Source organism: Pseudopipra pipra, chromosome 6 (genome assembly GCF_036250125.1).
Source record: "Pseudopipra pipra isolate bDixPip1 chromosome 6, bDixPip1.hap1, whole genome shotgun sequence".
In the NCBI taxonomy this organism is placed as follows: domain Eukaryota; kingdom Metazoa; phylum Chordata; class Aves; order Passeriformes; family Pipridae; genus Pseudopipra; species Pseudopipra pipra.
Window position 1 is genome coordinate 11,609,176 of NC_087554.1, and position 26,993 is coordinate 11,636,168.

Here is a 26,993-nt window from a genome sequence, read left to right on the forward strand (position 1 = left end):
CCCTTTTTTTAGTACCCTGACATTCACAGTTCTGCCTGCCCTGTAACCCAGGAAGGAGAAGGATGTGGGTCCTGTGCACAGCTGACCTCACCTGGGCTTGACACAGCTGTGAACCTCTGGCCCCAGCTCAGAGGATAAGGATGCATATCTACAAAGGTATTTAAGCAACGAGCTCCTTTAATGCCTTTGTGCATCTAAAGCCCTACAGTGGATCCACCAGGCTTTCTTAAGCAAGTATGTGGAGAAGCTGGACATTGGTTACATGTTGACTGACCCTCAGAGTCAACTCAGTAATCACTGAGGTGGAATCTGCCTGCCTATCTCAAGGAGGAGGTGGAAACTGGGCTAGGAATTATGTTTTGTGAAAATACAATACAAATTCCTAACCCAGTTTTCAGTCGGGAGAGCGTGTTATTGTTGAACAATTGATACCACTTCATGGAAGCTTATTTTCTGTGCCTTAAGGGAAATTCAATTAAATGAACTTCTATTTTAAAACACTGCTCTTTCCTGTCACCGATGAAGCAATAACAGTTGCAGAACATGGGATTTTCTGGGAGTGTTGGTTGTTTGTTCTCATTTATATTAATTTTGCAGCCTCCATTTGAATCTTATCTATAATACTCCCTGAGACAGCCCACTAGAGACCTAACTGATTTCACTAGTGACTTCAGGCTGGTGTGTGCTTGCTGCCCACAAGGCAAGAAGAAAGGCATGTCCCATAGCTGCAGGAGGTAATGCTTAGAGATACTGTGGCCCCAGTAAATAGGGCTGTACATGACAGTAGCTGAGGTTTGTGGCATACTTCTACCCATAGGCTGTTGCTGACACCCAGACGGGCTTGTTTCTCTACATAGTGAACTGCTTCTGTCATTATCCAGCCCAGAAACCAAAATGTTCACAAGTGGTACGAGGCTATTGTCTAGCCTTTGCCTTTCCATGCTCGTTACAGCTCAGCAAATGCAGAGATTTGAATCTAACATGACAAGAAGTGTCACAGTTGGGAGTTAATTCTCTGTGAAATAATTTTGGTGATGGGATGCTGCCAGAAAGCTTGACTCTACATTTCTTGGACACCCCAGATTCCCACAAACTGCAAGGAGAGATCTGTATGGGCAGGGAATACAGCTTGAGCTTGCAAAATCTTGAGCTAGAGATATCTTAGCACCTGAGTGGGATGCCCTTAAGAGCCTGCTGTGTCAAAAAGGTGACCCTTCTAGGACTGGAACCATTTATAGAATGCTGATTTTTAGTGCAGAGCACATTTTTATAACTGACTTCTATAAATTTTAAATACCAGGTCAATTAAGCTTGATAGTGCTGACAGAGTCTTAATTAAATCAGTGTGAACAATATCAGTCTTGCATAACTCTGTTTCAGTCAAAAGCATCAGAAATTATGATTTTTCTTCATTGTCCCTTGTATGGGATGATGGTCTGAGAGCTTTTTCCCATTTCCAGTACTGGTGGCTCATTAATTTGTCCATAATTTTGAGCTTTCTACTCCACTCCCATCTCTCTTTGGTTCTCCGTTTTGCTTCCTTACCACTAACATTTTGGCTCATTCCCTACCATCCTGTATAGTGGCTACAGAGAGTTCAAGTGGCCCTTCTGTCCCTCCATTTAATAGTGGAGGGTGCAAACGTGCAGTCTCTCAACAAGGATGGATCTTGCAAAATACCAACTACCAAGAGCTTGTATTTGGTGCCCAGCACTTTTTTCTTTTCTTTTTTTTTTTTTTTTTTGGAGGCAGACTGAGTCCCTGGACAAAACTGTCATTTAAGCACAGTGGAAATTCAGTCTGCAGGTAGATTGTTGAGCCAGGGTTGCTCCGGGATGTTGGCAGTCCAGGTGACTTCAGTGAAAGGGGTGCTGATTAATTGCTTGGGTACATAAGAGTTAAAGGTAATGTAATGTCTGGTCTTGCTGTCAGAGTCTCCTACCTGTCTGCCTGTGCAAGGGGGACAGCTCACCTGCCAGCCTTTGAGTCATGGGCAAGGGCAGCCACACGTGCAGACGAGCACAAGCCAGAACAAAGCCCTGTCCTCGCTCCACAGGTGAGGGGCAAAGATCCTGGCAGGCCCCCTGGTAGGAGCTCACTGCTTTCTCTAGTTTCAGTACCTGTGGCACACAGAAGCAGCTGTTAGGTGAGGTGAACACAGGAAATGCTTATGTGATTCCTGGAACTTCAGCCTGCCGGGCTCCTTCCTGGGGGACCACAACACTGGATGCCTGTTGTCCCCTCCTGTCACCAGATAGCTGGGGAGCAGACAGCAGAAGTCTGGCTTTGCCTGGCCTTATGCCACCCATGGGTCAGCTAAGGAAAAGGAAATCCCCAGCTGCTCCCACGGACAGCTCAAATCTGAAAATGGTGCGAGGGGAACTTAACCTGGACATGATAGCTGACATCTGACCCTGAAATCTCCCCTTCAGCTCAAGAAAGAGTTTGCTGTCTCTGTCTAAATGTTTTTGTCTGTCTCTGCTTGAAAGCTTTAAATAATTTCACAAAACTACTCACACATCCCACACTGCAAAACAGATAAACAGGGAGAGGAGCTGCGTGTGTTTAACAAGCTGGAATACAACCAAAAAAGGACTTAAAGTCCGCGATCAACTTGGTAGCACACAGGGGCCACCAGGGGTGATCACAAGGGTTGACTTGAGTTCTGCTCCCTCTGCTGCTTTCTTATTCCAGTTATGTCCTTGATCTCTGAGTTAATCATTCTCTGATAACTTAGACTTGATCAAACCTTCAGCTCTTGTGAACAAATGTTGTTGCCATCTTCAGGGAACATGTGGATCAAGTTCTCAGCATCTTGAAAGTGCTGCCATGTCCTGAAATCCTATTTCTTAGACTGCACTTCATCTTGTCTGTTCTGCATTTAGTGCCCTCTTGCTTTGTGTTCATACTCAGCCCGCATGATGTAGAACGCAAATACAGAGGTTTTGTGTGAGACTACTAGAAGATTGTAATCTTCTGGTTTTATCTCTCCTTCCAGACATATCCTGAAACGACTCGTTCGTTCTTCTCTTTTTATTTCACAATGTAAGCATTTCACAGAGGAGGTGACATCTTTCAGTGCTTTAGCATTTCATCTCCCTACGTCTTCACATTTTTTTCCACTTTCTCATCTGCATGTTACCAAATTAATTATACTGCACAATGACTTTAAAAAGACAAACAAAGGCTAACAAGGATATTTCTTGGCAGTTGGTCGTTGTTTTGCCTTGGGCCCATATCTTTGCTTGCTGCTTTCCACTGGGTGCTGAAGCCGTGCTTGTGTTTAAAGATAACTGCTCTGAGCATGATTATATCTTATTTTCTGCGTATGCTTTCAGGAGGGTTTAATGTTGGATAATCTGCCCACTATAACCACATTTCCAGACAATAGCAGGCTGCAGAACACAGTGCGATAACGTGTTGGCAAATCTTGTTTGTGTTCGTTCCTTGTCATTATATTTAGATTCCAATGGTTTAAGTGCACACAGGGAAAAAAAATAAAAGAGGAAAAAAAGAGCTGAAATCAATGGCTGCAGATATACTCGGTTTTTGTAGTCCACAACCAAAGATGACATGGTTTCTAGGTGAGGTGCAAGGTATTTTTCCATCTGAATCTGTCTGTAAAATCAGCATAAGCTAAAATAAGATCTTTCCATCTTTCTATCTACTCATGCAGATTGACTAATCATGTTGATGTGACTGGACCAACTTTCAATAATGACACTGGAGAATAACTGCAGAAACTATCATCTTCTCCAGGGGACTCCAGGTAAATTTCTGAAGCTCAGTGTGTCTCTCAAGTGTGAGCAAACAGAGGCTGTTGAGAGCAGATGAAACTTCCCATTCTTAGTGTCTTCTTATGACACATTTTGCACAAGCAGTACCACAATGCTAATTACTTTTGTAGCAGAGTAATTTCTCTTCATCAACTTTTCTTCTGTACGCATAGTTAGTAATTGAAATAGTCAAATTCCATTTGAGATTGTGCATAAGTGACTTTGCTTCAGTTTCCTGTCTTGTTAAAGATATAGCCAGTGTTTAAAGAGTTAGGAAGTTGTGTTTCTTGAAAGACCCGTTCCTTTAAATTCCTGCAAACATATTTAATTTCTGAGTGCCACGTGTCAATGAAGTCCTGAAAACATGCTGAAGGCGCATTATTTCCACACGGGTCAGAACCATCTTTTGCAAGACTAAAAAAAGATCTGATCTTGTCTCAAATTGTACTCCTGGTTCCTAGAAATACTTTGCTAGGAGATAAGGAAAATGATGTAACCATGGATGTCCACTGGGTATTCTGGATTGAATGAAATCCTCCTTGTGTACCATGGGAATGGTCACAGAATAAAAATTCCAGATGGGCTAATCATAACACATTTACTGAGGTTTCAAGCTGGGACATCTGGGAGAAAAACTATAGAGCAAAATGCTAAAAAGAAAACGTGCATTCATCCTAACTGGGGATGGCTCTCGGAGTGGCCAGAGCTCCTTACTGAAGGGAAATGCCGTCTTCATTTGACCAGCATTAATTAATGACAGGATTTCCCAGCCAGTCCACACTTGGACTTGAAGGTGAGCTCATGAAGCTACCTCTTGGGCATGAGGAGGGGTCTCTTGGGGAGCCTTGTCCCTGGAGAAGTGCATTGTGGAAATCTCTGGTGCCTGGGTGAGGCTTCATAGTGATATTCACTATTTGTCTTCATTAATGTTTAAATTTGTTGTGTGGAGAATAGAGCTGACCTTGAGCTTGCTCTCTGTGCCATCTACAGGTATTGGGATGAGAGAGGCTTCTCCTCCTGCTGAAACCATCTTTATGCTTTGCATTTAATGTAAACAGTGTGTTTAGAAATGTATTGTCTGTGGCAGATCTGACACTCCAAACCAAATTCTTTAAAATAAAATGTTTAGGGGGAATCGTGTGTCAGCTGCCTAGCACTGAAATGTATGGAATGGAATTAAGCAAACCTTTTCTTAATTAAAAAATGAAAATGGATTCTGAACTTTATCTAAGGGTCACTTTGGGATGATTTTTAGACAGAAAAAATCTTGGCTTTCTGGCAGAACAGCTGTGAGGGAGTGTTCTATTCATTAGAACACAATTTGTCCAAGAAAATATGTTCCAAGTCCTAATCAATTTAGATGAAAACTTGCTGGACAGGGTTCAAGCAGGCCAGTTATGGAGTCTTATAAAGCCAAACCCACATGTCTCAGTGGGCAAGAGGCAAGATAATCTTAGCTTACAATGGAATGTTTAAATTTATACAGCAAAGACACTGACACAGGCACAAGGGTTGGTTCTTTTGTGTTTGGGTTTTGGTTTTTTTTAACCAGAAACGTGTGAAGAATTGGAATTTTTAGAGAGAGGGAATATCCCTTTAAGATATAATCACTCATGGTGAATGGACTGTGGCCAGATTCATCCTTGCTCTAGCGTCTATAGAAAGATTTCTGGAAAAGACCAGCTTCTGAAGCACTAGAAACATAGGTGTGCCTCCAAATGAAGATCCTTGGCATCACACGCTCTTGCAGAGTTTTATAATTCCCAGCTGTATGAGGGGTTTTTTTTGACAAACTGCTTCAGCAGTGGAAATTCAGCAGTTTGGAGAAGCTGTTGCACGGTTAGCCCTTGGGAAGGCGACAGCATGCACAGCATTGTTCAGTGGTTAAATGCACGTTCTTTATCGTGACACATCACTATCGAGCACAGAAAACCACAGGCTAACACACCCCCAGCCTTCCTGGTGTTAATGGTAGCTATTTTAGGGTCTGCTTCTCTGTCATTCAGTTAGTTTCTTCATTACTGCAGCTAGTGTTTCATGATAAAAAAGGGTGCTTAAATAACTTTGAAACAATGCATTTGCTGAAAATTCCCATAGGGGTGAGATAGAACCTGAGCAACCTTTAACCTGGGGAATATTTCATTTCTTAATTTGAAGTGGTTTTCTACCTTGCAGAATCTTAGCTACGGTTAATGTCCACCACAAACATAAATCAAGTGTGTCTTTCACAGTAACTGTCCATGCTTCATAGAAAGCCATAGCAAGAAGTTGAACTCTGAAGTGCCGGCTTGTATTCGCCTCTTTGCTGATGGATCCTCTGCTTTCCTGCATCTGTTGCTGGGAAGTGACAAATACACCATTTCTCTTCTCTCGTGATTCTCTTCTGGCACTTGAAGGCCTTCACTAGCTTCGGGGGGGGGGGGGGAATAAGTTCATTCTAGCTGTAACTGGCTCTACACCACAGGGCAGTCCCTCAGTCCCAAACTTGTTACTCACTAGCCTTCTCCTATCCAGGGACTGAGACCTGAGTCAGGAGCTGTCTTTTCTCATCATGACTCTGTAATTTCAAGGGGCAGCGAAACACCCCTTCTGTCAGTCCTCCTCCTTCTCCTCCTTTGTCCAACAGCACCATCCACAACACCACCCATGCACGTGCATCCACCCTCTTGACTCGATCTGAAAGAGAAGGAGCATACAGTATTGTTAAGCAACTTGTGGTTAAAGTCGCAAACTCTGGAGACCTCTTGACTACTGTAAACGCCAGCAGTTCGTTGTCCCACAGCCTCTTCCTTCCTTCACACCCCACTCTGCCAAGTCAGCCACCTGAGACCCTGCTTACTGCTCTTGTTTTCCCTGGCTTTCTTCACTTGTTTACTTAGAAATCTCTTTCCCTCCCCTTCTCTCCATTTGAATTTCTTGCAGGAGGGTCTTATAAGGACACCTACTTTTATCAGAATTTCCTGTGAATTAATAGGCAGCTTTTTTTGAGGCTTATGTGTTTTGAAATATAAATGTAATCATTTCTTAATTGCCACTTTCCCAAACTCTGCTTTAAAACAAACCCTTTTCTTACAGAAAGTGGTTTTAAAGGGCCAGTTTAAAAGACAGACTCTGTACTGTGGAGGAGGAGGGGTACTTTGGATGCAGCAGGACAGCCTGTCACCCAAGGGAAAACAGCCGACATGCTGCTGAAGCTGGCTGCATATTTTCGTTTCAAAAAGCACTCCAGACTAAAACCACCTGTGAGTTAGTCTAGCCTCTCCGGCTGATTTAGTAGGGCCTGGTGCAGAGTGTCCTGTCAAAAGGCACACTTATTTTCATAAGGCAAATGAATCAGTTTTTATGTGGCACAGTGACAGCTCATTGGGATGAACTCATTAAAACCTTGTAAAACAAACTGTAAGTGAGAGGTGCAATATTTTGTTATTGAAACCTGCAGAATTGACAGGTGTCCTATGGAAAAGTGAGTCATATTGTCTGTGGTACATTCTGTTCATTCTGCTATGATAAACATGGGTGTTTGTTTACTGAGTCCATTAGCATCCAGCTATAAACTTGATTAGGAGGACATGTTCCTCAGCCCACTGCTGAGTTTATGTGTGCACTGCTGTTTGGTTGCTGTGTTGTATAACAGTACCAGTCATGTCAGACTGCCATGCCAAAAGGAAATAACAGCACTTTCCTCATTTCTTTCAAATCCATCCTGAATTTCTATTAAAGACATCAAAGCAATTACTCTAATACTTTCCATGCTTTCCAAACGACTCATCTTTTAAAGAAACTACTGGAAAATAAGGCACAACCAAGGTTCCTTAGTTTCAGGGTTTGAAACTTTTAAGAATCTCATGGAAAAAAAGTCAAAATAAGAACCACAAACCCATCTTTCTCATGAAACTCTTCTCCGTATTTTATATATTAGTATTGATTTCTGTGCTACCAATTGGAGTTGGTTTTACAAGCTACGTGCCAGAAGATAAAACAGGTCATTAGTCTATTAGCGACTGCAGAAGGTAAATTAGCTGACCAAATGTGGTTATTGCTCCTGTTGTTGGAAGACAACAGCCAAGAGAATGACTTTTAAATAGGATGATGGTTGGCTGCATCTAGAACCAGCAGTGAAATAAGAGATTGTCTGCTGGAAACAAGGGGACTTCTGGGAAGGAAGTTTCTGTGCAGCATAAGTAGCACTTTGAAAAATCTGACTTTTGTCCAGTTATAAGAATGGGCAAGGTCTCCAAATTTTTTAATGTTTGCTGCATTTCTAACAACTGTAGATGGGGCAGGAGGGATTGGTGCTGACTTCAGCAGGAAGAGAGCTGGACATTAGCCATGGGTTAGAAACTTGTTGGGTTGTAGCTTGAAGCATTCTGTGTTTCCATAGAATGACTTGCTCACTGCAATTACTTGTCTGATGCAGTGCTCCAAGGAAGTGAGGTTACTATCCTACAACTCCTGAAAGGAAGGGCTGAGGACAGGGAGCATCCCCTGTCTAGCTCTGACAGGTAGGCATTCCCAGCTTCTGGGGTGCACAATGGTACCCTTAAGACTGTTTGTTTTGCTGACTTTTTTTCTTCCACATTCTGTTCGTATGTCGAGGGTGCAGCAACACGCTGTTCCAGACTCTCTCTAGTGCAAGAGGAGCCCGTGCAAAAAAACTTTGCAGTAACAAGCACCATAAGACTGCAGGTAAAATAACTGCTTCACTCCTCAAACTGAACCTACCATGGGGTACTCATGTAGGAAAAAAAGGAATCTTTTGCCTTTTTCCTCTGGCAAATATCTGGTAGTAGCTTTTGGGATGCTTTCTGCCCTGATAATAACTTCTTTTTTTAATTTTCTCTTCAAGTTATCCAATTGCTAAAGTCCATTCCTCCTTTTCAGTTCCATTTTACAGGTGTTTCTAGTAGTCCAGGAAAACTGTGTATTGTTCCTCCTCAAAACCTCCTCGTGCCATCTTTTGTTGAGGCAGAGAAATGCTTCAGAGCCATGTCAGTGCTTTTCAGCATGCAGCCACATGGACAAGCCAGCTCCAGGAGCTACAGGTTCCCAGAAAGCCACCTCCCATCCCACAGCGAAGCAGAAGCTGAAGACTCTCCTCACCCACTGCAGCCTCTCATCTTACCTCGTGAGTCATGTGTCGCAGGAGGGCATCTCTTAACTCTAAGGGGGATGTTTAATAAACCTGAGATTTCTTAATATTTAGATGTTCACAGTTGTTCACAAAAAGTAAAATACACAGTCCAGCATGATCAGCTACACGCTGGGAAAAAATACACAGCACTGTACTTGAGCAGAGCCAGGATCTCTGTGGGTTCTCTGGCAGGAATGAATGGTTGGCATTGTATTTTTCTAGGTAAAATACAAGAAGTTTATCTAGTAATAGAGCCTGTTGAATCTAGAGCAGCCTGAATTCTTGTAACACCCCCTGCATGCACATGCCTGTGTTGCAGGTGGAAACACTACATTAAGAAATGAAGAGTGACTTAGAATCATGGAATAGCTTAGCTTGGAAAAGACCTCTAAGGCCATCGACTTGATCTGACTTGATTTCTGCTATTTATCCCTTACTATTCCCTGTCCCTATTAACTGTCTTGTTATTGTGGAAATTGTCACCCTGTGACCACATGGCTGAAGTGATTTTTTCTTTTTAATTTTTTTTTAACCTGCTCTCCCTGGAGAAAGGTATATTGTGCATGTGTAGGAGCTTAGACTAAAGCAGGGAATGTTGGAAGCTGCAGGTCCCGGTCTTTGCTGTGCTGGCTCCTGATGAGGCATGGATGTGTAAAGCTGTTTGGTATGTGCTGTTGCAAGAAATACATGTGCAAACATGATGAGATATCTGCGGGTACAGGAGCATCTCCTTGGGAACTCTAGTGTTTGGTTTGCTGACAATACTGCTCCAGTGAAGCAGCTTTTAGTTTCTTTCTACCTCAGTTTGTTTATCTGTAAAATGGAAATAGAGAACTTCCTAGAGAACCCAGAGCTACATTGTTAATTACTCATAGCTTTTGCATACCCTTGAGGAGAGTATAAGCTATAAATCTCTGAAGCTACATACCAACATTTCTGTGGTTTAAGCATCAGGGGAGCCCCTTTTCCAAAGACACTGCTGTGTTCTCCTGGCTATGTGTTCCATGGCAAGCCTGTGTTTGGCCCTTGGCATGTAGAGTCTCGGCACCTCGACCCCACAAGCCCTTTCTGTGTGCAGAGCCAAGTGTTTCTGCAGAGCCTGTCCTGCTGGGGGCTGTAGGGTGGAGCTGGGAAGGTGCTTGTTGTGTGTGCTGTGCTTCAGAGGTGCTGAAAGCAGCATCTTGTAGACCTGAACAGTCTGCCAGGGCACAGTAGTGCAGTGGCCCTCTCCCAGCACCAGCACGGCCCTTACCCGAGCCAGGGCCAAACACTGCACACAGGGCCAAGCACTGCTGGGACTGTGGGCATGCACAGAGCCTCCCAAACAGGCTGGAAGGTCAATCAGGTCATCCCGTGCCTCTTGGTAACAGCCCCCAGTGCTTTACCATCGGCTCCTTGGAGACTGTGACATTTGAACTTACCCTGGCTGCCCCAGCACAGGGAGGTCAAACAAATTAAATTTCTCTTCAAATTAGCTCTATGTGGCTTTGATCACTGTCCATTTGAGACTGTGTGTGTTTTAGCTGGAAAAATGCATGCCACGTTCCAGCCACCTCCTCCAGCCAGGGGAGCCGTGATGCCCCTGGCAAACGCGTGCGCTCTGAACGTTACCGAGCTGGAGAGTTAGCACTGAAGCGTGTCCTCCTCTGTCCAGAAGGATCCCAGTTCACTGGGCCTCTCTCTTACAGATGTTAATTCCTTCCTACTATCTTCACAAGTTCTAACAGAATAGTAAGCTGCAGTAAAGAGAGGGGATATGTTCAATTTAAGCAGCAAGATTACTATGTTCTGAATAAAGCTGTATTTATTAATGATTACCTCTGTGCCATGACTTTAAATTCAAACAGCTGGACAGCCTCTGCTCTTTATTAATTTCCTTGGATCTTTGGCACGAAGCCCTCAATTCCTGTGATGTAATGGTATAAAAAGTTGGCTCCTGCCCGAGCTTCCACCCACAAGTTCTAAATTTGGAGCATGGCAAATTTCTGCAGATTCCAGAGACAGGCTATGCTCAAGACGTGCCGATGCCTTCAGTCCCATCCTATTGCACCAAACAACAAGATTGTGTGCTTTTTATAACCGGGATCATAAATATGACTCAGATGCACATGTTGTCTATGTAAGCACTTGGGGTTGGCTATCACTTTATGGCACTGGGAAGAAGCCAAGCCAAATAAAAATTGTTTTGAGTAAATATTACATTTCTAGAGCATGAATAACTTTTCTCTGCAGCCAACGTGTCACTAATGGGAATAAGGAAGAAGACGGGGTGGGGGGAAAACAGTAACTAAATCATCCCACTAAACACAGACTGTCTGCAGAAAGACCTGTTGTTTCGACTCGACTGGGGTGTAATATCCCAGATAATTCCTAGCAGGTCTCAGCAAGGACATGAATGATGGAAATAAAAATAGCTATATAGCTCAGCGCCATCCTGCTGCACTGCTCTCTTTTGGGTGGGATCTTCATCAGTGGTATGTAAAACAGGCAACCAAAGAACCCAGTGTCCTTCTCTCCCCCACTCCCAAATGTGCAGAGGCTCAAGCATGTGGATTGCTCCATGGAGATCAGTGTTGCTACTCACATGCTCAGCACTAAGCATGTGCACATGTCTGTCCAGGATCTGGGCCAAAAGGAAGGATGAGTTTTTCATCCTGTGCTTTTGGGACCCCGGGGGTGTTTGCATTGCAGAACACAGGGAAATAGAAAATGAGCCCACATGCAGCTTTGTGCTGCTGTACCAGAAGAAAGCAGCTGACTGGCAGCTCTACGAGGCAGGGATATGCCATCCCACCACATGCAGGACCACTGCATGGCTGCTGGCTCTAATCCAGCTCTTGCAGCAAGCTGATAAATCTCAGCATCCCCTCACTGCCCAAAACCCCAATTACTCCTGCCCTTGAGTAGGAGCAGCTTCACCTACCTGAAATGCAAAGGGAATAAAATAAAATGCTCTTTCTGCAGGGCATTTTCAGGAAACATCCCCTGATAAAAGGAATCTTCAAGTGTCTCAAAAATAATAGCCAGATAGAAATAATAAGTGAGAGTCTAGCTTTGAAAATCATTAGAGCCTTTCCCATTTTCCTAATGGGCACATAATCCTGAGTAGTGCATTCCTTCCCATTGCACCTGTGAGCTTTTACATATCAGATAACTGCTTTCCTGAACTTTGTTGTCTTTTCCTTTTTTATAGGCTTCTTTCAGATAGCAGGCAGAAAGCCTGGCTTTAAAAGAGTTCAGACAGGAAGCAGCAATGTTCCAGGAGGATTTCTGAGTCCATCAGAAGAGCAACTGGCTTCTCAAAGTGTGGATTTCAGAGATCCCTAAAATATTTGGCTACACTGTTGGAACAGGTGAGTGGGGAGGCGTCAAGAGCACTCGACATTCTCATGTCCCAGCCGTCCCTATCAGAAGGGTTTGAAGAGCTGTTCTGTGCAGTGGGCTGGACTGGGGCTTGCAGATAAAATGTTTTAAGGGCTGTGAGTCCTGCAATAACCACAGCAGTCTTGACGTCAGCAGACCTGTACCTCCAGGAATTAGTTCTGAGAAATCAGTGCCGGTTTGCCCAGCTAAGGCAGTTTTGACTGTGTTTGAAGGATCTGGGTGATAAGTCCTTTTTCCATGCCTTGCAAGCTGCCAGTGGTCATTTTCTGCCAGAAGAACAGCCCAAGCAGTGTACAAGGGACTGGCTCTCTCCCCTTTGTAATGCATTTTATGATTTGGAGAAATATTTGTAATGCAAGAAAGTGTTTTCACATATTAGAGCTTCTAAATTGTTAGAACAGTTGGAAAATCCTAATTGCCTTTAGAAGTCAAGAAAAAAAAAACAGCAAAGAAAATATTTTTGGACTGCAGAATTAACAAAACTGAGAGCTAAAGATTAGTTTCCAAGACCAAAAATATGTTCAGGGAGTCCCGTTGTACTTGTGAGTTTAACACAAATATTTGAGCCTTTAAAAAGTGATTTGCACCTACCCCCAAACTTGTTGCTCTGAGTTGCAGAGCTTAAGCTCTGAAAACTCTCCAGAGATGTAATGTCGAGGTTGGTCATGTTTAGATTTACCCCAGGATGTTTCCAGAACTCCACATCCACAAAGGAGGGGAAAACCTACCTGGGATTGATTTAGAAGCCTGAATGAGAGGTGACAAAAGGGGGCTTGGCAGGAGTGCTGGCTTAATTTTCCTGAAACTATGTAGGGTTTCGCTCCAGTTAATTAGAGAGTTGAAGGCTGTTTCAATCTGCAGTTCTTTCCCAAGGCTCAGAGGAGCTTTTCTGACTGCCAGGGATGAGGCATATAGGTGGAGATGACCCTGCAAGGGACTGGTGCCAGGACGCTCTGGTTGTACAGGATTTGCCCTGGTACACATGGCCCTTCCCAAGGCCTCTTACAGCAATCTGATTTGCACCTTGTGGACACAGTTTCAGGATATCACTTAAAGAGCCCTCTTTTCAAGGACAGCTTCCTGTTTTGCAGATGTCTCTGTGCTTTCTTAATGGGTAAACATCACTCATGTTTCATCAATGCACAACTGAGGCATAAGGAGGTTAAGGGACCTGACGAAGGTGATAGCAAGTCAAATTGTTTGGAATTTTCTAGCTCTGACATATCATCTTTCTAAAGCAGGAAACCCTCTCAGGAGTAGTAGGTTTTCATTAAAACAACAGTTCGAACCTGTCGATCTCGATATATCAGGAGAAAGAGGAATGTAGAAAATGTGAGAGGTAGCTTAGCCTCTCTTAAACTAAACCACCAGGTTCACGTTCCTATGGAGAAACAAATACCCTGCAGGCATCATGGTGTCTTTGATTTATTTTTGGAAGTCAAAAACTCCTCCTTTTGGTGTCTGAGCTAAGAAAAAAATGAGGATCTTGTGGGCCAACAAAAGTTTTCTGGAGGAAAAAAACCCTCCAGTTCCACTTCTCAAGGGCTTATGGCATGAGCAGTTGAGCTAAGGTAATCCAATTTATCCTCCCCTACATTTCAAAATTGGATTAAAGTTCGTAAGTCATTGAGGGAAACTGTTACCCAACAGAGTAACTGTATGAGTCTCAAATTAGTGTGTCAGGCCTTTGCAGCGGTGGGTGCAGACCCTGGTTTCAGTCACCTGAATAAATCAGTGTGCCCAGAGCACAGGAGGGAGCGAGGTGCAGGTCGGTGAAGCCCCCCGAGCTGTGATGACTGGGTATGCTGACAGCCTTGTCCGTCATCGGCCTGGTCCTCCCTCTCTTTCCTTTTCTTTGGTGAGATAAGTCATCCCAGCCCTAGGAAGAGGTTTTGGCTCGGTGCTAGGTGTGGGTTTTTCCTCCTGCCGCAGCAGTGTGCTGCTGCACGTACACAAAGTGACGCTGCTCCAAGCGTGCGCCCGGCTCAGCTGTGCAACACCCGCGCGGTGCCGCATCCCCGCGAACCCGCCCCCCGGAGCGGGATCCGCAGATGTGATTCATTAGGAGCCTGCCGAGCAGGGCTGTGCTCCCCGGGCTCTCCCGGGCCGTGCGGCGGTGTCCGGCTGCCATCTGGTGTCCGGCGCCCGGGGGGGGCCCCGCGCATCCCCCGCGCATCTCCCGCCACCGCGGGACAGCCCGAGCTCAGTGGCATCCCCCGGACTGCGGCCAAGCCGTGAGCAAATCCTGCCCAGACTCACCAGGGCCCCCCGCCACGGTATCTCCCGCATTCCTGCGGCAGATCTGGTATTTCTTATTGTTCTCCCCGTCTCTGGGGGAGCAGCTGCCGCTGCCTGGCTGGCCTGCCGGGGCAGGAGCTGGCGGGGCCCTGGGCTGCGGGTTCCACGACTCGCCAGGGGCTTTGGAAAAATCGTGTCAGTCTTCTCGCCCTGCTTCGGCATGTAGGGACTTGGGGCTCATCAGGAGGGGCAAGATAAAAATTAGAAAAGAATGGAAAACTGGAAGAGCAGCGAGCGGTCGTGCAGCATCGCTCTCCCAGGGGTGGTGTGGGCTCAGCACACGCTTCCCTGGGTCTGGCACACACTTCCCTGGGCTGGGCACAGGCTGCCCTGAGCTCAGCACTCACCCGAGAGCTTTCTGCTGAAGTAGTTGAGCCAGCCTGCAGCAACACAGCACCTCAAATTTGCTGGGTGGGAAATGCCCCTAACTGGGATGCTGGCGGGCACAGGGACACCAGTAGCAGGGACTGGTCAGAATGGGGTGAGGGGAGAGGCGGACACAGAGCTGTTCTCGAAGCTGGCTGGGACCAGTTTGTGCTCTGCACCGACAGCAGAACTGCTGGAGAGCAGCCTGGCCCAGCAAGGGTGTTGGGCACCCGGTGTTGTTTTCTTGTTCCCTCTTCCTCTGGTGAGCTGCTCTGCCAAGCTGGTTCTTGTACCATGCCCCATGCCTGCGCCGTTCCTTGAAATATGATTTCAGGGAATATATGCTCTGGATTTTCTCCTGCTGTCGGGGAGGATTTTCTGGCTGGAGGTGATCTGAGAGCAGCTGTAGGTTTGGCTCTTGCCATCTGAAATGGTGACAGTGAAGGGAACATGCTGGAGCACGGGCAGGCAAGTTTCTTTTGTGAGCAGGGCCACGTGCAGCTATGCAGTGAGAAAGACTTGGGGTGATGGGTGTTTTGGGCCAACCATCTTCCCAGGAAGCTTCATGGGCCAGCAGCGACCCCCTTGGGCATCGTACAACCCTCACAGGCAGGCAGTAGCCATGTTAAAGCAAAGCAGAAAACACAGAAGATGCCACCTCCATCCCCACAGGGACCAGCCACACCACTCAGCTTTTGGTGGGGCCTGTGTGTGAGCAGGCCATACCCTGCCTCCATCATTTCCCACCTTCTGCCTGGGAAAAAGCAGTCCAGGGCCAACACAATCTTTCTGTCAGGGAGGGAAAGCCTGGCTGCAAAACAGAGCATGCTTCTCCCTCATAGGCAGATGTGGTAGTTGACTGTGTGTCTGGGAGAGATTAAAATGGCCCAATGCATCACTGGCAAAGGAGATGGTTCAGGAAACACAATCTTGGGCAGCTCCAAATGCAAAATTTCAGTCCCAGTTACGCTGTGAGAGGGACTTTCTAAACGTAGCTAAGCAGAGTCTGACCGTAAGTAGATTTTTTAAGTTGTTTTTTAAAGTTGTTTTTTTTTTCTTGTTTAGTCAGGACTGAGGAACCAGCGCCCCAGAGGACCTGCAGCTCCCCAGCACTCACACCTTGAGTCAAGGCTGAGCTACACAAGCCGCTTCAGAATGGAAAGAGAAATCCCCGTGCTCTGGTAGGCACTGAAACAGCTAATCAATGTCAACACCAAGGAAGTCCAGGCTGCTTTTCAAACTGTCTCATGTCTATGCTTGAGTTTTTAATCCCATCTGAGATGTTAATGTGTTCAAATTAGACTTGCTGACCAAGGTAGGTGAAAGGACACGGGCGCCTTGTGCAACTGTGGGCGAGATCTGCCAACGCAGACCTGTGCAAATCACCTCAAACATCCCCACAAACACCCTGGTAGGTTCCCCGGGGTGAAATCTGTGTTGCCTGAGCAAATCGCTGTTGTGTGCTCAGAAAACAGGCGACAACAGGAATAACAGCGAGTGTTTGCATGAAGACATTTTTAGGCCCAGATCCTGTAAAAGCTGTTTGTGTGCCGTAGCCATGGCAAGTAGCTCTACTAATTAGCAACGATATTAATAACAGAGAATAAAGCTGGTGCTAGATCAAGCTCCTTTGGTAGGTGATGTGAGCAATGAGCACACTGAGTAGGATAGAAAGGGTTATTTTTTTTGTGGTTTTCTCATTTATTAATGAATTTAAAAGAATGGTTGATGGGGAGAAGTGAGTGCAGTTGTTATGGAGGTTGTGGTTTCTTTTTTCCTTTCTGTCAACGTTCTGCCCAGTCTGCCATGGGCTTTCCTCTGACCCGCTGCTCATATCCTTTTACATTTCCTCTGTCAAGTAGGCTAAAATATGAGAAGAAAAAAAAGCAGAAGGGCTTCCAGGGCTGTGTATATAGGTGTTAAAAACCGCCTCATTAAATCTCCCTCTCAAGGCTTTTCAGGATGTTTTTAATCTACTGTTTTGCATCATACTGGTCCAATTTTAATTTCTTTTGGAGGTGAGAAGCAGTCACCTTTTTCCAAATCTATTTTCATCTTATGTGTTAAAACAACTACTGGCATTTCCTTTTTCTGAAGGATGAGTATTTTTGACGTACCCAGAAAGCCAGTTCATAAAACAGTGCTTTTCTGCACTTTTGCTTCCTGGCATTTCCAAGTAGTTGAAGTTCACAGTGAGACTCAATGTGTGGAAGTCACAACAGCCTCTGAATTCAAGTAGTGTCACAAATTTCTGTTTGCATTTTACTTTGGACCTCATGGCCACATTAGCACTAGCAGGAGTCCTCAAGATATGATGTTTGTATAGCTGCTCACCCTGCCAGGTGGGGAGCTCCAAAGTGTTTCAAACCATGGGCTGATATCCCCTCCTCCTAACGCCCACCCTGTTTGTGGTTTGAAGGGATGAGTCTGAGTCCTGCTCTCAAAAGGGGAGTACGTGATGCTGAGCACATCCTCCTCTCAACCCCAGTCTTGCAGCCTCGGGGCATGTGTAAGAGGCACCTGGGAAAACACTGTTTGCAGCTAAGGAAACTTCCTTACCCATTTTTTCTTGCTCTGCTTTACTGCCATTAAGAAAGCTCTATGGCAGCCCAAGCTTTGCCTGCAGGTGTGAGATTGCTGGATGCTGTATCCAACTGTACCCGTTGTCCTTCTGTGCTGCAGTGGGGGTTTTCAGGGAAAACATGCATGACTTAGCTCCAAAGCTTTGAGCCTAAATTTATCCTAAGCCAGTGGTAACATTCATAAGATCTTTTTTTCCTAGGCTGATGGGATGACTCTGGGATCAGGCATGCCGAGCTGAGCTAAGAGAGGAGCCGAACTGGCGCATGAACCCAGGGACAACAGGGGGGGGTGTGATGGTGGTGCAACAGGAGACCTGGCTCACAGTGCTTTTCCCTTGCACTCCCTGCTGCGGGGGAAAGGAGAGGAAGAGTGTGTGTCCCGGGACATCTCCACAGGTAGGGAACACCGCAGTAAGGAGGGCTGGGGACGCTGAGCTGGGCCACCACGAGGTGGCAGCCGGAGCCAAGCGATGAGAAGCTCCGGCCCGACGTGTTCCTGCCCCAGACCCCTTGGTGTTCCTGCCCTGGGAACTCCGGGGACAGCCAGGCGGGGGGCGGCGGGGGCGCGAAAAGATTTATTTTAAAAAGCAAACAAAAGAGAGCCACAATTATCAAATAACCAGCATGGTGCCGACAGAGTTGGAAAGTCCCGAAAATCTTGTTAAGTGTTGAAGGAATTTGTCATTCTCTGAGAGGGGACAAGTGTGCGGCAGAGTAGAGTGTAGTACTGCCTCCTTTCTGTGCCCTTTCCTTTGGGAACAAATAATGACCTCTCTCCCCGAATGACTTTATGGATATCCCCTTTCCTGGCCCTGCACTGGTTTGCTCAAAGATTTTTTACTTAACTGCTTCACATATTTGAGATAAAAATCAGAGCAGTTATTTTCAGTTCACTTTTACTGAGATAGACGATGCAGCTCGTGTTCCAGGTGGCCTGTGTGACTGAGCCATAGGATCACAGAATGGCTTGGGTTGGAAGGGACCTTAATTATCTCATTCCAACCCCCACACCCCACAATGAACAGCTACAAACAGTTACTGCTTTGTGGGGTTGGGTCCCCCCATCAGCCCCAGGATACGGATTCTATCCTAAGACACTCTTTCTTTTCCCCACATGGGCTTTGCTTTTGTGGATGTTCATGCAGGACACTGAAACAGAAGTAACATAAGTTGCTGGAAACTGGCCTGTTAGTTTGGGAATGTGTGATTCATTATGCACAGCTCATAGATCAACTCCATAAAATGATCACAGGGCAAAAAAAAACATCCCATCCTGGTTTTAGAGGGAAAAGCATGGTACTGTGGTATTGGTTTGCAGGACTGTTCCACCAGCAGCAGGTAAATTAAACCTGAATCTGGTGAACTAAGGAAAGCGGGCTGAGCATTCCCAAGGGTTCAGGAACAGCAGCCACAGCTTTCCACTGGCCTCTGCATGGCTAAGCCCAGGGTGTAGGTAAGGCTTCCTGGGGCAGAACAGAGCTACCCCTAGTCCTACAGTTCACTGAGGATATCCTCACCATTAGCAGGCTCGTTGGTTTGTTGGAATAGCAGAGCTGGAACCCTTGGCCTCACCGGAAATGATACCACAACGGGATCCAGCTTCCCATGCTCACTGTTCCATGAGCTGTGGTGACTGACTCACAGCTCTGTGCTCCCTTTGAACGCTGTTCAGTGTCACTTTAAGGGGCTTAGTCTAAAGTGGTATTTTTGCTCAGAATGCAAATGGTTTAATTTTTAAACCAACCTCTCCCCTACCTTTAATGTGCAGTGCTTCACACAAAGCTTTCTTAATTTGTCAGAGCAAGCAGGGCCGACAAAGCTGAAAGGAAACTTGTCTCATTTCCTCTTCTAGCAGTGAGTAAGAGCTGACTCCAGACAGACATATGGGGCTGACATGTCCCCCCTGACAGGCTGTTGTGTGTGTCTGTGCCCAGGTGCCTCTCGCAGCAGCTGTGTTCCCGTCAGCTCCTGCTGAGCCCTGCTCTGCCCTTGTCCCAGGTTCCCATTCCAAGGTTCCTGTGCTGCTCTAGGCACAACAGCTGCATCAATTCATTTCCCTCCTGGCATCCTTGTCTTTCAGAGACAGCTAAACTGCACCCTCCAGATACTGTTCCTGAGCAAGGCTGGCTGCCAGAGCTGAGCACCATGATGCTGTACCAAGGTGTACTGAATACAAACGTAAGAGAAGCAATGCTGTTAAATTATATTTGTGTTATCTGTGTGACCACTGTCTCTATTACAGCTTTAATCTACATCCCATTGATCCAACCATTAAACTTCTTCCATCTAAGTAAATACTTCCACACAACAGTTACTGGATTTTGAACACCAGTAACCCAAAAGAAACCCAGGCGAAAAGACACTAATTAATTCCAAATGTAAATGACTTTATATTACTTTATTAAACAGCCAATTCTAAAGAACAGTAAAAAATATCAAAACATGCATCATTTGGTGTTCTTAAAAAACAGTTGTCCAAAATAAAGACCGTTAGAAAAATTAAACAAGTTTAGCCCCAATACACCTTTTGCTCTCCACATAAAAGATGTTGGTGGTTATAAATACTGTTCCAGCTCCTTTAGCAAAGTTTAACCACGTGCACATTAGTATTTCTATTACAGTCGGATTTTTTTTTTCTTCACAATGCTTCTGTAAACGTGATCAATGTTTTTAAAAAATGCCTTGTTATCAAGCTTAAGGAACTATTGTTTTCCTGTACAGTAAGTACAAATACAAAGATCCTGGATTTTCGTGCCATTCTAATTAGCACTCTATATACCGAATCATTAAAGATTTCAATTAGTATAAAAATATAACCAGAGAATAAATGTCTGACAAGATTCAGTATTTGAGTGAGTCTTAGTTAATAGGCAAATAAAATGGTATTGACTTCCAAATCTGGGCACCACTTCTGTGCAACTTCTGCTTTTCCAAGATCCAAGTATCACAGTGCTGCACGCAAAGGCACTGCTTATCCACCTGAAAAATTCACTTCTTATTTACGAAAAATAATTTAACATGTAGCTGAACTAACAAGCAGGTGCTGAGGGATGGATGTCTGGGGTACAGGCAAAGCTGACTCAAAGCCACACCAGTGGGCACCTGCTCCTTGAGGGGAGAGTTCTCAAAATCTCTGTACAAGTTAGCAGGAATCCTGTTTTACTGAGCAATAGACAGACTTCTTGTCTGCTGTGGGAGATCTACAGAGCAAAGTCACAGACTTGCTGCTTTTCCCTAAAGAAACAGAAATAATTGGCTCTGTCCCTGGAAAGAGTTGTGAGGCAGAGCAGCAGGCTCTTTGGGAAGCCCTGGTACTAGAAACACTGAAGTTATTTTACTGACAGGAATGATTTTTTTTTTCCTAAAGCTGTTATTTTTACACATTTATCATTTTTATTAAAAAAAAAGTGAAATTTATTTTTCCTTTTACTTTTTTTTTTATCTGTCCTCCAATTAAGATAAAAGTGCTACATCTAAAAATGGTGGTATGTTCTAATCAGCTTTCTTGCACAAACACAGCCTTGATGCAGATGATATCTGGACTGTGCTACCACCTTCCATTCATCTGCTTCAGAAACCTGTGAGACAAAACTGCATCTTTTAAACTATTAAGAGAACTCTCAAGGCTTTATTTAGCACTTCTCAAGTGTGAGACAGTACGAAAACAGTCTTGCACGACTACTTTTTTTCCAAATGTCTTCCAGCAGCATTTTCTACGTGCCTATTTCTAGTTCTTTTGTTTGTATTCTTGCAAACAGAGGAAAACAGGACACCAAATCCAACCAGGCAGCATGTACTGCCAGGCCACCCTCACTAAAGGATGTGTCTGAGCACTAAGCACCATGCAAAGAGCAGCAGATGGACAGAGTAGAAGGAGGCTCAGTAGAAGGAAAGGTAATGTTCTGTCTCAGAGTTGGACACAATGTCCAGGACTGACTTATCCTGGGTTTAAATTATACTAACTCAACCAATGGAACAATTGCTTCCCTCACTTTTTGGAAGGAAAGTGATGCTGCTTGATTGGTTAGCTGCTGTCAGATTGTTACAGGCTAGTACATAAACAACTCTGTCACAAGCTACATTTCAACAAAAATCTTCAGTTGAGAAGTCTTTTATAAAAGAAGAGAATTTCTGGAAACATGAGCGAGAACAAACTGCAAGTAGTGTCAGACACCACATATTGTAATTGCTCAGCTCTCAGCAGACACACTGACGTGGTAAACAGTATTTCATCTGTACAAAGGCCCAACCTGCTGAGCAAACTAAGAATTTTGCAAGCGAGAGGCTGCTCTGTGCAAAGCAGGACGAGGGGAGGTGGGCTGCCATTCACAGACAACTCGTCAGCCACTGCCGTCACTCAGAAGTGGCTTTTTTCCCTTTCCAGCTCTTTTGTCTTTCCTCCAGTTCAGCTTCAGTGAAGGCAGCTGGGCCCCAGTTTGTGATTAAGTGAGGATTCTTGGAGCCTGGAAGACAGAGTGCAATACTTGAGAGGGCCATTTCTGACAGGGATGTTGCACACCCACCACAGGAGGATTTGGAAAATGCTGCCTCTTCTGTGACTGGAAACCTTCTCAAAGGTGACCCAAGGACCTGCCTGTCCAAGGAGGAAGGAATGCCTGGGCTGCTGTCACTGAAGGTGCTTAGTGTGAGTTGTCAACTGCTGCAATCTTTTGTATCCTTATCTCCCAACTTCCAACCCCCACCCTCAAATAGTTCTGTCTTAAGAAACCCCTCTTCTTGCCTTTAGAGGTGTCCTTGAAGAAAAGTGATCTCTCCAGAACTGCATTACGAAGCCACTTTCCTCTGGGCTGGCATGCTATTAATTAAGCTAAGAAATTAAACTTTTCCAGAAATCAAATATTTACTTCACGGTTTTGAATGCTAACTGCATTCAACACCTACACGATGCAATGTTCAGGCTGATCCTTGCTTTGTTTTAAACATAAAAGAAACAAACAACAATAATAACGACAATAAAATCTTTATAGTAGGGCCAGTAGATGTAAAGACTTGAAAGTTACCATCAGCGGTTCTCACAATTGTGTTATTTATAGGCTGCCATGAAACCAGTAAGTCACAGGAAAAGGCAGACTTGAGTAAATCACCAGGTGATCTAAGTACCTGAGACAGAATGAATGCATATTTTTGTAACTTTTCTGTTGATAGCTTACCTGGCTCTATTAGTCGAATTAATCCCTCATGATGAGCTACTTTATCTTTCCAACTCTTGGTGTTATTAGCTGCCGTTTCCAACTTCTTCTTAACCTCCTGAAATAAGATACAGCCTGCTTGAAAACAAGAGCAACTTTACTCTGTTTATATAAAAAGATAAAACATCTTTTAAACCCAAAGCTAGAACCATGCTAATTCAGCCAGCCCTCTGTGTTAGTGAGAGCTTAATTTCTAACCATCCCAAGTAATTTAGTCATCGCAGGGGAAAAAAAAAAAGTTGTCAAACCAGAATCCCAAAATAACTTGGTTTTAAAAGATTCTGTAGCTGTGTAAGCAGGGCTCATCTTCATAAAGATTGAAAGAGTAAACTGTAGTTTCAAAACAGGAAGATGCACTTTCTGTTCCAAACTAAGTATCTCTCACTACGAGAAATCATAAAAAAGGAAAAGGACCACTGCTCTTACACCCAAGCAAGACAGAGGCATTCTTCAGTCTAAACTGGGCTTTTGGGCAATTCCAAATGCAAGGCTAAAATGTTTCATTATTTCTATATTAATTGTTTTGTGGATTTTTTGGTTTTTTTTTTAATGCCTATTGTATTCAGCAATTCCTTCTGAGTACTAAGTGATGTTTTGCATACAAAAAGGTGAAATGTCACCTAAAGAAATGGCAAGTACCAGTGAAAAGCAATCTAATGATGGTGTGAGATGTAACACCAACACGGGAAGTTGTAAAGAGTCCACAACTACCCCACGTGGGCCCTTGTTCATGGTCACTGCAGCATTTGTATTCTGTGCCAGTCAAGAGCTCATTGGCCTGTCCTTCATAGAGCTCACCTCAATGGCACGGAGGCCAGCATAAACACTCTCTCCAGTTAAACAGAAACCCAGCCAGGTTTTGTTTCCTGACCTAAATACATGCAGGATCAACACCTCCCCAGTCCTGGAAATTGTGCCGCACTTCAGACTCTGTACTCGCTGGATTCTGGCTCTTATTTCTTCCACAAACTGACTTCCACAGCTACTGCCCTTCACCAAAAACACTCAGCAGAGCAGAGAGCAGGCCTGGCATTTGGGACAGGAGGCACTGCTACACACTGAGAATCTGAGCTTAAATACATTTTCGAGTGCCTACAGTAACACATTGATATTTCATCTGTAGAAGACAATATTGTGCAATTACACCATCAAAACACTGCAAGAATAACTAACTCAGAAGCAAAAGGCATTCAGTTATGAGAGCAACGGGACTGCATATGAAGTGAGTCTACAGTAGAAGACAAATGCACACAGAGTGTTTCAGGATATGACTGAGCTGGCTTGTATGCAAATTGGGACAAAAATAAATAAAGGAGGTGGTGTGTCTGAAATAGGTCCTCTTCTTCAAATGTATCCACTGGTCTGGACCAAGAAAACCTGACCCAACTATACTACCTCTCATTATAATCTTCGTGCCATACTAATCCTTACAGAAGCATAACAGTGATGAACTTCAAATTCAGTCAATCTGTGGATGAGAGGTTGATGCACAGAACAGCTCACCTCGTACTGCTCAAGGGCCTCCTTCCTTTCCAGTTCAAGTTGTTTCAGTTGCTGCATAGCAACTTGAAGAGCCTGTTCCTTTATAATTCTCTGGTTTTCTAGCTCTTGCTTCTCTGCTTCTGTCATCTGAATGGTCTGTTGCTGCTGCAAATGCCATTTTTCCAGTTCAGCTCTCTTTGCTGACTCCTCTTCCAGCAATCTGCAATGGGGATTGTTTTGTTAACTGCACTTAAAAGTAAGTTGTATCCATTACCTAGCACACATGTATGGAAGCAAAGTTAATTGTTTATTTTCCCCTCCCTCCTTTTTTTAATGGGTAGGAATATATTGTTTATAAAAAAAGAGCTTGGGAAGCAGGGAAAAAAAATTATTGCTTGCTGGTTTGCCTTCAGCATCAAGCTGCTGATCATGCCAGCAGTGCAAGCAGTCTGACTGCTACAAAGGGCTATTCAGAAAATGTAGTCAATAATGCACACACACAACACAGAGCCCTAGAAGAAACAAGCATGCATAAGTTATCTTCATTGTCTTAGTACCGAATATATGAAGAAACAAACCAAGGTAAAAAAAGCCCAAGTGAATAAGAGGAAACTTAACCCTTTATCAGTACAGTTTAAACCTGCCATAAAATACAGTAGAACGTCATATTTACAGTTAGTGCTTTATAAAATAAACAACTGACAAGCTTGTACAGAGTGATCTCAGTTTTCCACATGCTGACAAACACACCACCTGATGGAAAAATAAGTGTGCCTGCTTTTCTGAAATTGCTGAGCACTCCCTCTACTAAGCACTAATCGAACATATTTAAATACCAGCTTGAGCTTTCATATCTCGAGGGAAAATAAAACCTGTGTTTTGACTTGAAGGTCATTCCAGCAGCATGTCCAAGAGGCAAACAATCATTAGTGCATGGCACAGTTACTTACTATTTGCAGGGGAGGGGTGGGGAACTGAAATACTTTTCTACCTGGTCAAAGCCATACCTGGCCTGAAGTTTCCTCACAGTCTCTTCATCTTGACGTGCCTGTCTCTCATCCTCCAATGCTTCCTGTAGCTGTTTATACATTTCTTCCAGTTCACGTACTCTTTGTAAATATTGTTCCAGTTCAGATGATTTCTGAGCAACCTGCTCTTCCATCTTTTGCCTTACCTAGCAGCATAAATTGGGGACACATGAGCTGACATTCAGCTTAGGGTTCCAATTTTTAAAGGAATTGCCAGGTTTCCCTCAGATGATGTTTTCAGAGACAAACCTTTTCCTGCCACCTGCAGAGCAGAACTGACAAAATTGTGGCTAGAACTGTAGATGTGTAACTAAGAGCATTAAAAAAAAAAAAAAATTAGTAATACAAGTTACTTATGTTGCCCTACTTCCTGCAGCACAGGATTTTTACAGGAGGTTCAAACCTAACTTTGGTCAGTTTGATCTTCTTGCTTAGTTTACAGATACACACTAAACTGAAGGAAGAGAAAGCTTGCAGAGTGGCCAGACACAAAAGTCAGGCTGATTTAGTGACAGTTTCCACTCCCTTCCTCAGGCAAGTCCTCCCTTGGCAGCAGTGTATCTCACACATGTGTCTGGATGATGGCACCACATCAGCAAAGGACTGGAAAACAGCTAAGGAGGTTGGCTCTGCTAAGAGAAGAGCCACTACAACAAAGAAAGGTAAGGGACAGAGGAAGGTGAGGGAATGCTGCATATCCTCAATCCCCCAGTCTCTGATCCTCATCATCCCTCTTTCACCGACCAGAGAGTGAAACCAGGAGCCTGTGACTCCCACAGAGGCCATTCCTGTGCTGGGTCAGCAGGAGGCAGCTGGGATAAAGCACCAAGCCCTTGGCATTTACCAACACATGGCATGTCCTGCATAGCCCCGACAGGCTACAGTCACGCGTCGGAGGGTGGCATGTCCTGCCCCACTGGTCTGCAGTCTGCTTTCCCTCAGCTAACCGAAATCCCAGTGACCCAGAAAGTGATTGCATTCAGGAATTCACACTCACCCATAAAGCAGCACTGTGTGCATTTATGTCCTGAGATGTCCCATCACACTGACTTAACAATTTCTGCTTCTTTTCTCCAGATAACAGAAAAACTCGTTATGCCTGACAGAGCCCTTGAAGATTGAGAACTAGTTCTTTTGGAAATTCCCAGTGTAGGTTAATAGCAACTTTACTTTTTATATTTGTGTGTGTGCATAAATGTAAAAGGGGACACAGCACAAAAAAGCAATAGTTCTGGGAATATATAAAATGCATTTTGATTATGCCTGATTCATTTTGTATATTCGTACAGCATTTACTGGCCTCAGGTTCTCTGTCTTTGAAAAGTCCAAAAACCTCAGCCTGCATTTATCCTTCAAACAGTCAATTTTTTTCCCAGTTTTCCAGTAACACTTAAGCCTTGAAAGCTATACAAATTGTAGCCAAGCTGTGCCAGTCTTGGAATTCACCTGTAAAAATATTTTAGTCCTACATCTCTAGCAAATGCAACGCAGGTTGCACTCTCCAGCCTCCAGCAAAATCTGTGGAATCTTTTCAGTGGCTCCTGTGAGGGAAGCCCTTGCTGCAGGCACGGCTCACTGTGTGTAATCATAGCAAAAACCCACGTGCTCTGCTCACCATTTTTTCTCTCTCCAGTTCCAAACTGAAGCGATCTTGTAATTCAACTTGAGTCTGAAGTCTTTTCTTCTCCTCCTCAGCAGCACGAGCAGCTGCTGCTTCCAGTTGCTGGAAGAGAAGG

At 44.5% G+C, this 26,993-nt stretch overlaps 1 protein-coding gene and 1 long non-coding RNA gene across 4 annotated transcripts in view; one reads left to right on the forward strand and one right to left on the reverse strand.

Annotated features, from left to right (window-relative positions):
- The first annotated feature begins 10 nt into the window (after positions 1-10).
- Positions 11-26,874, forward strand: LOC135415525 (uncharacterized). Of its 2 annotated transcripts, XR_010431172.1 has the most exons (8): positions 11-156; positions 3,677-3,769; positions 8,658-8,901; positions 12,101-12,260; positions 16,021-16,136; positions 17,738-17,933; positions 19,618-25,919; positions 26,335-26,874. It is a non-coding gene; the product is annotated as an uncharacterized LOC135415525 (long non-coding RNA). The 2 variants fall into 2 exon arrangements; XR_010431171.1 differs by lacking the exons at positions 11-156; positions 3,677-3,769; positions 26,335-26,874 and adding an exon at positions 4,378-4,569 and having other exon boundaries at positions 19,618-24,078.
- SWAP70 (switching B cell complex subunit SWAP70) overlaps positions 19,917-26,993 on the reverse strand; it is a 39,115-nt gene continuing 32,038 nt past the window's right edge. For both annotated transcript variants that reach the window (XM_064657344.1, XM_064657345.1), the window contains exons 8-12: positions 26,873-26,980; positions 25,237-25,403; positions 24,251-24,449; positions 22,709-22,805; positions 19,917-22,000 (exon numbers count right to left, since the gene is read on the reverse strand). In XM_064657344.1, coding sequence (XP_064513414.1) covers positions 21,891-22,000; positions 22,709-22,805; positions 24,251-24,449; positions 25,237-25,403; positions 26,873-26,980 — 681 coding nt within the window. In that variant the 3' untranslated portion in view covers positions 19,917-21,890. The remainder of the gene's footprint in view (positions 22,001-22,708; positions 22,806-24,250; positions 24,450-25,236; positions 25,404-26,872; positions 26,981-26,993) is intronic.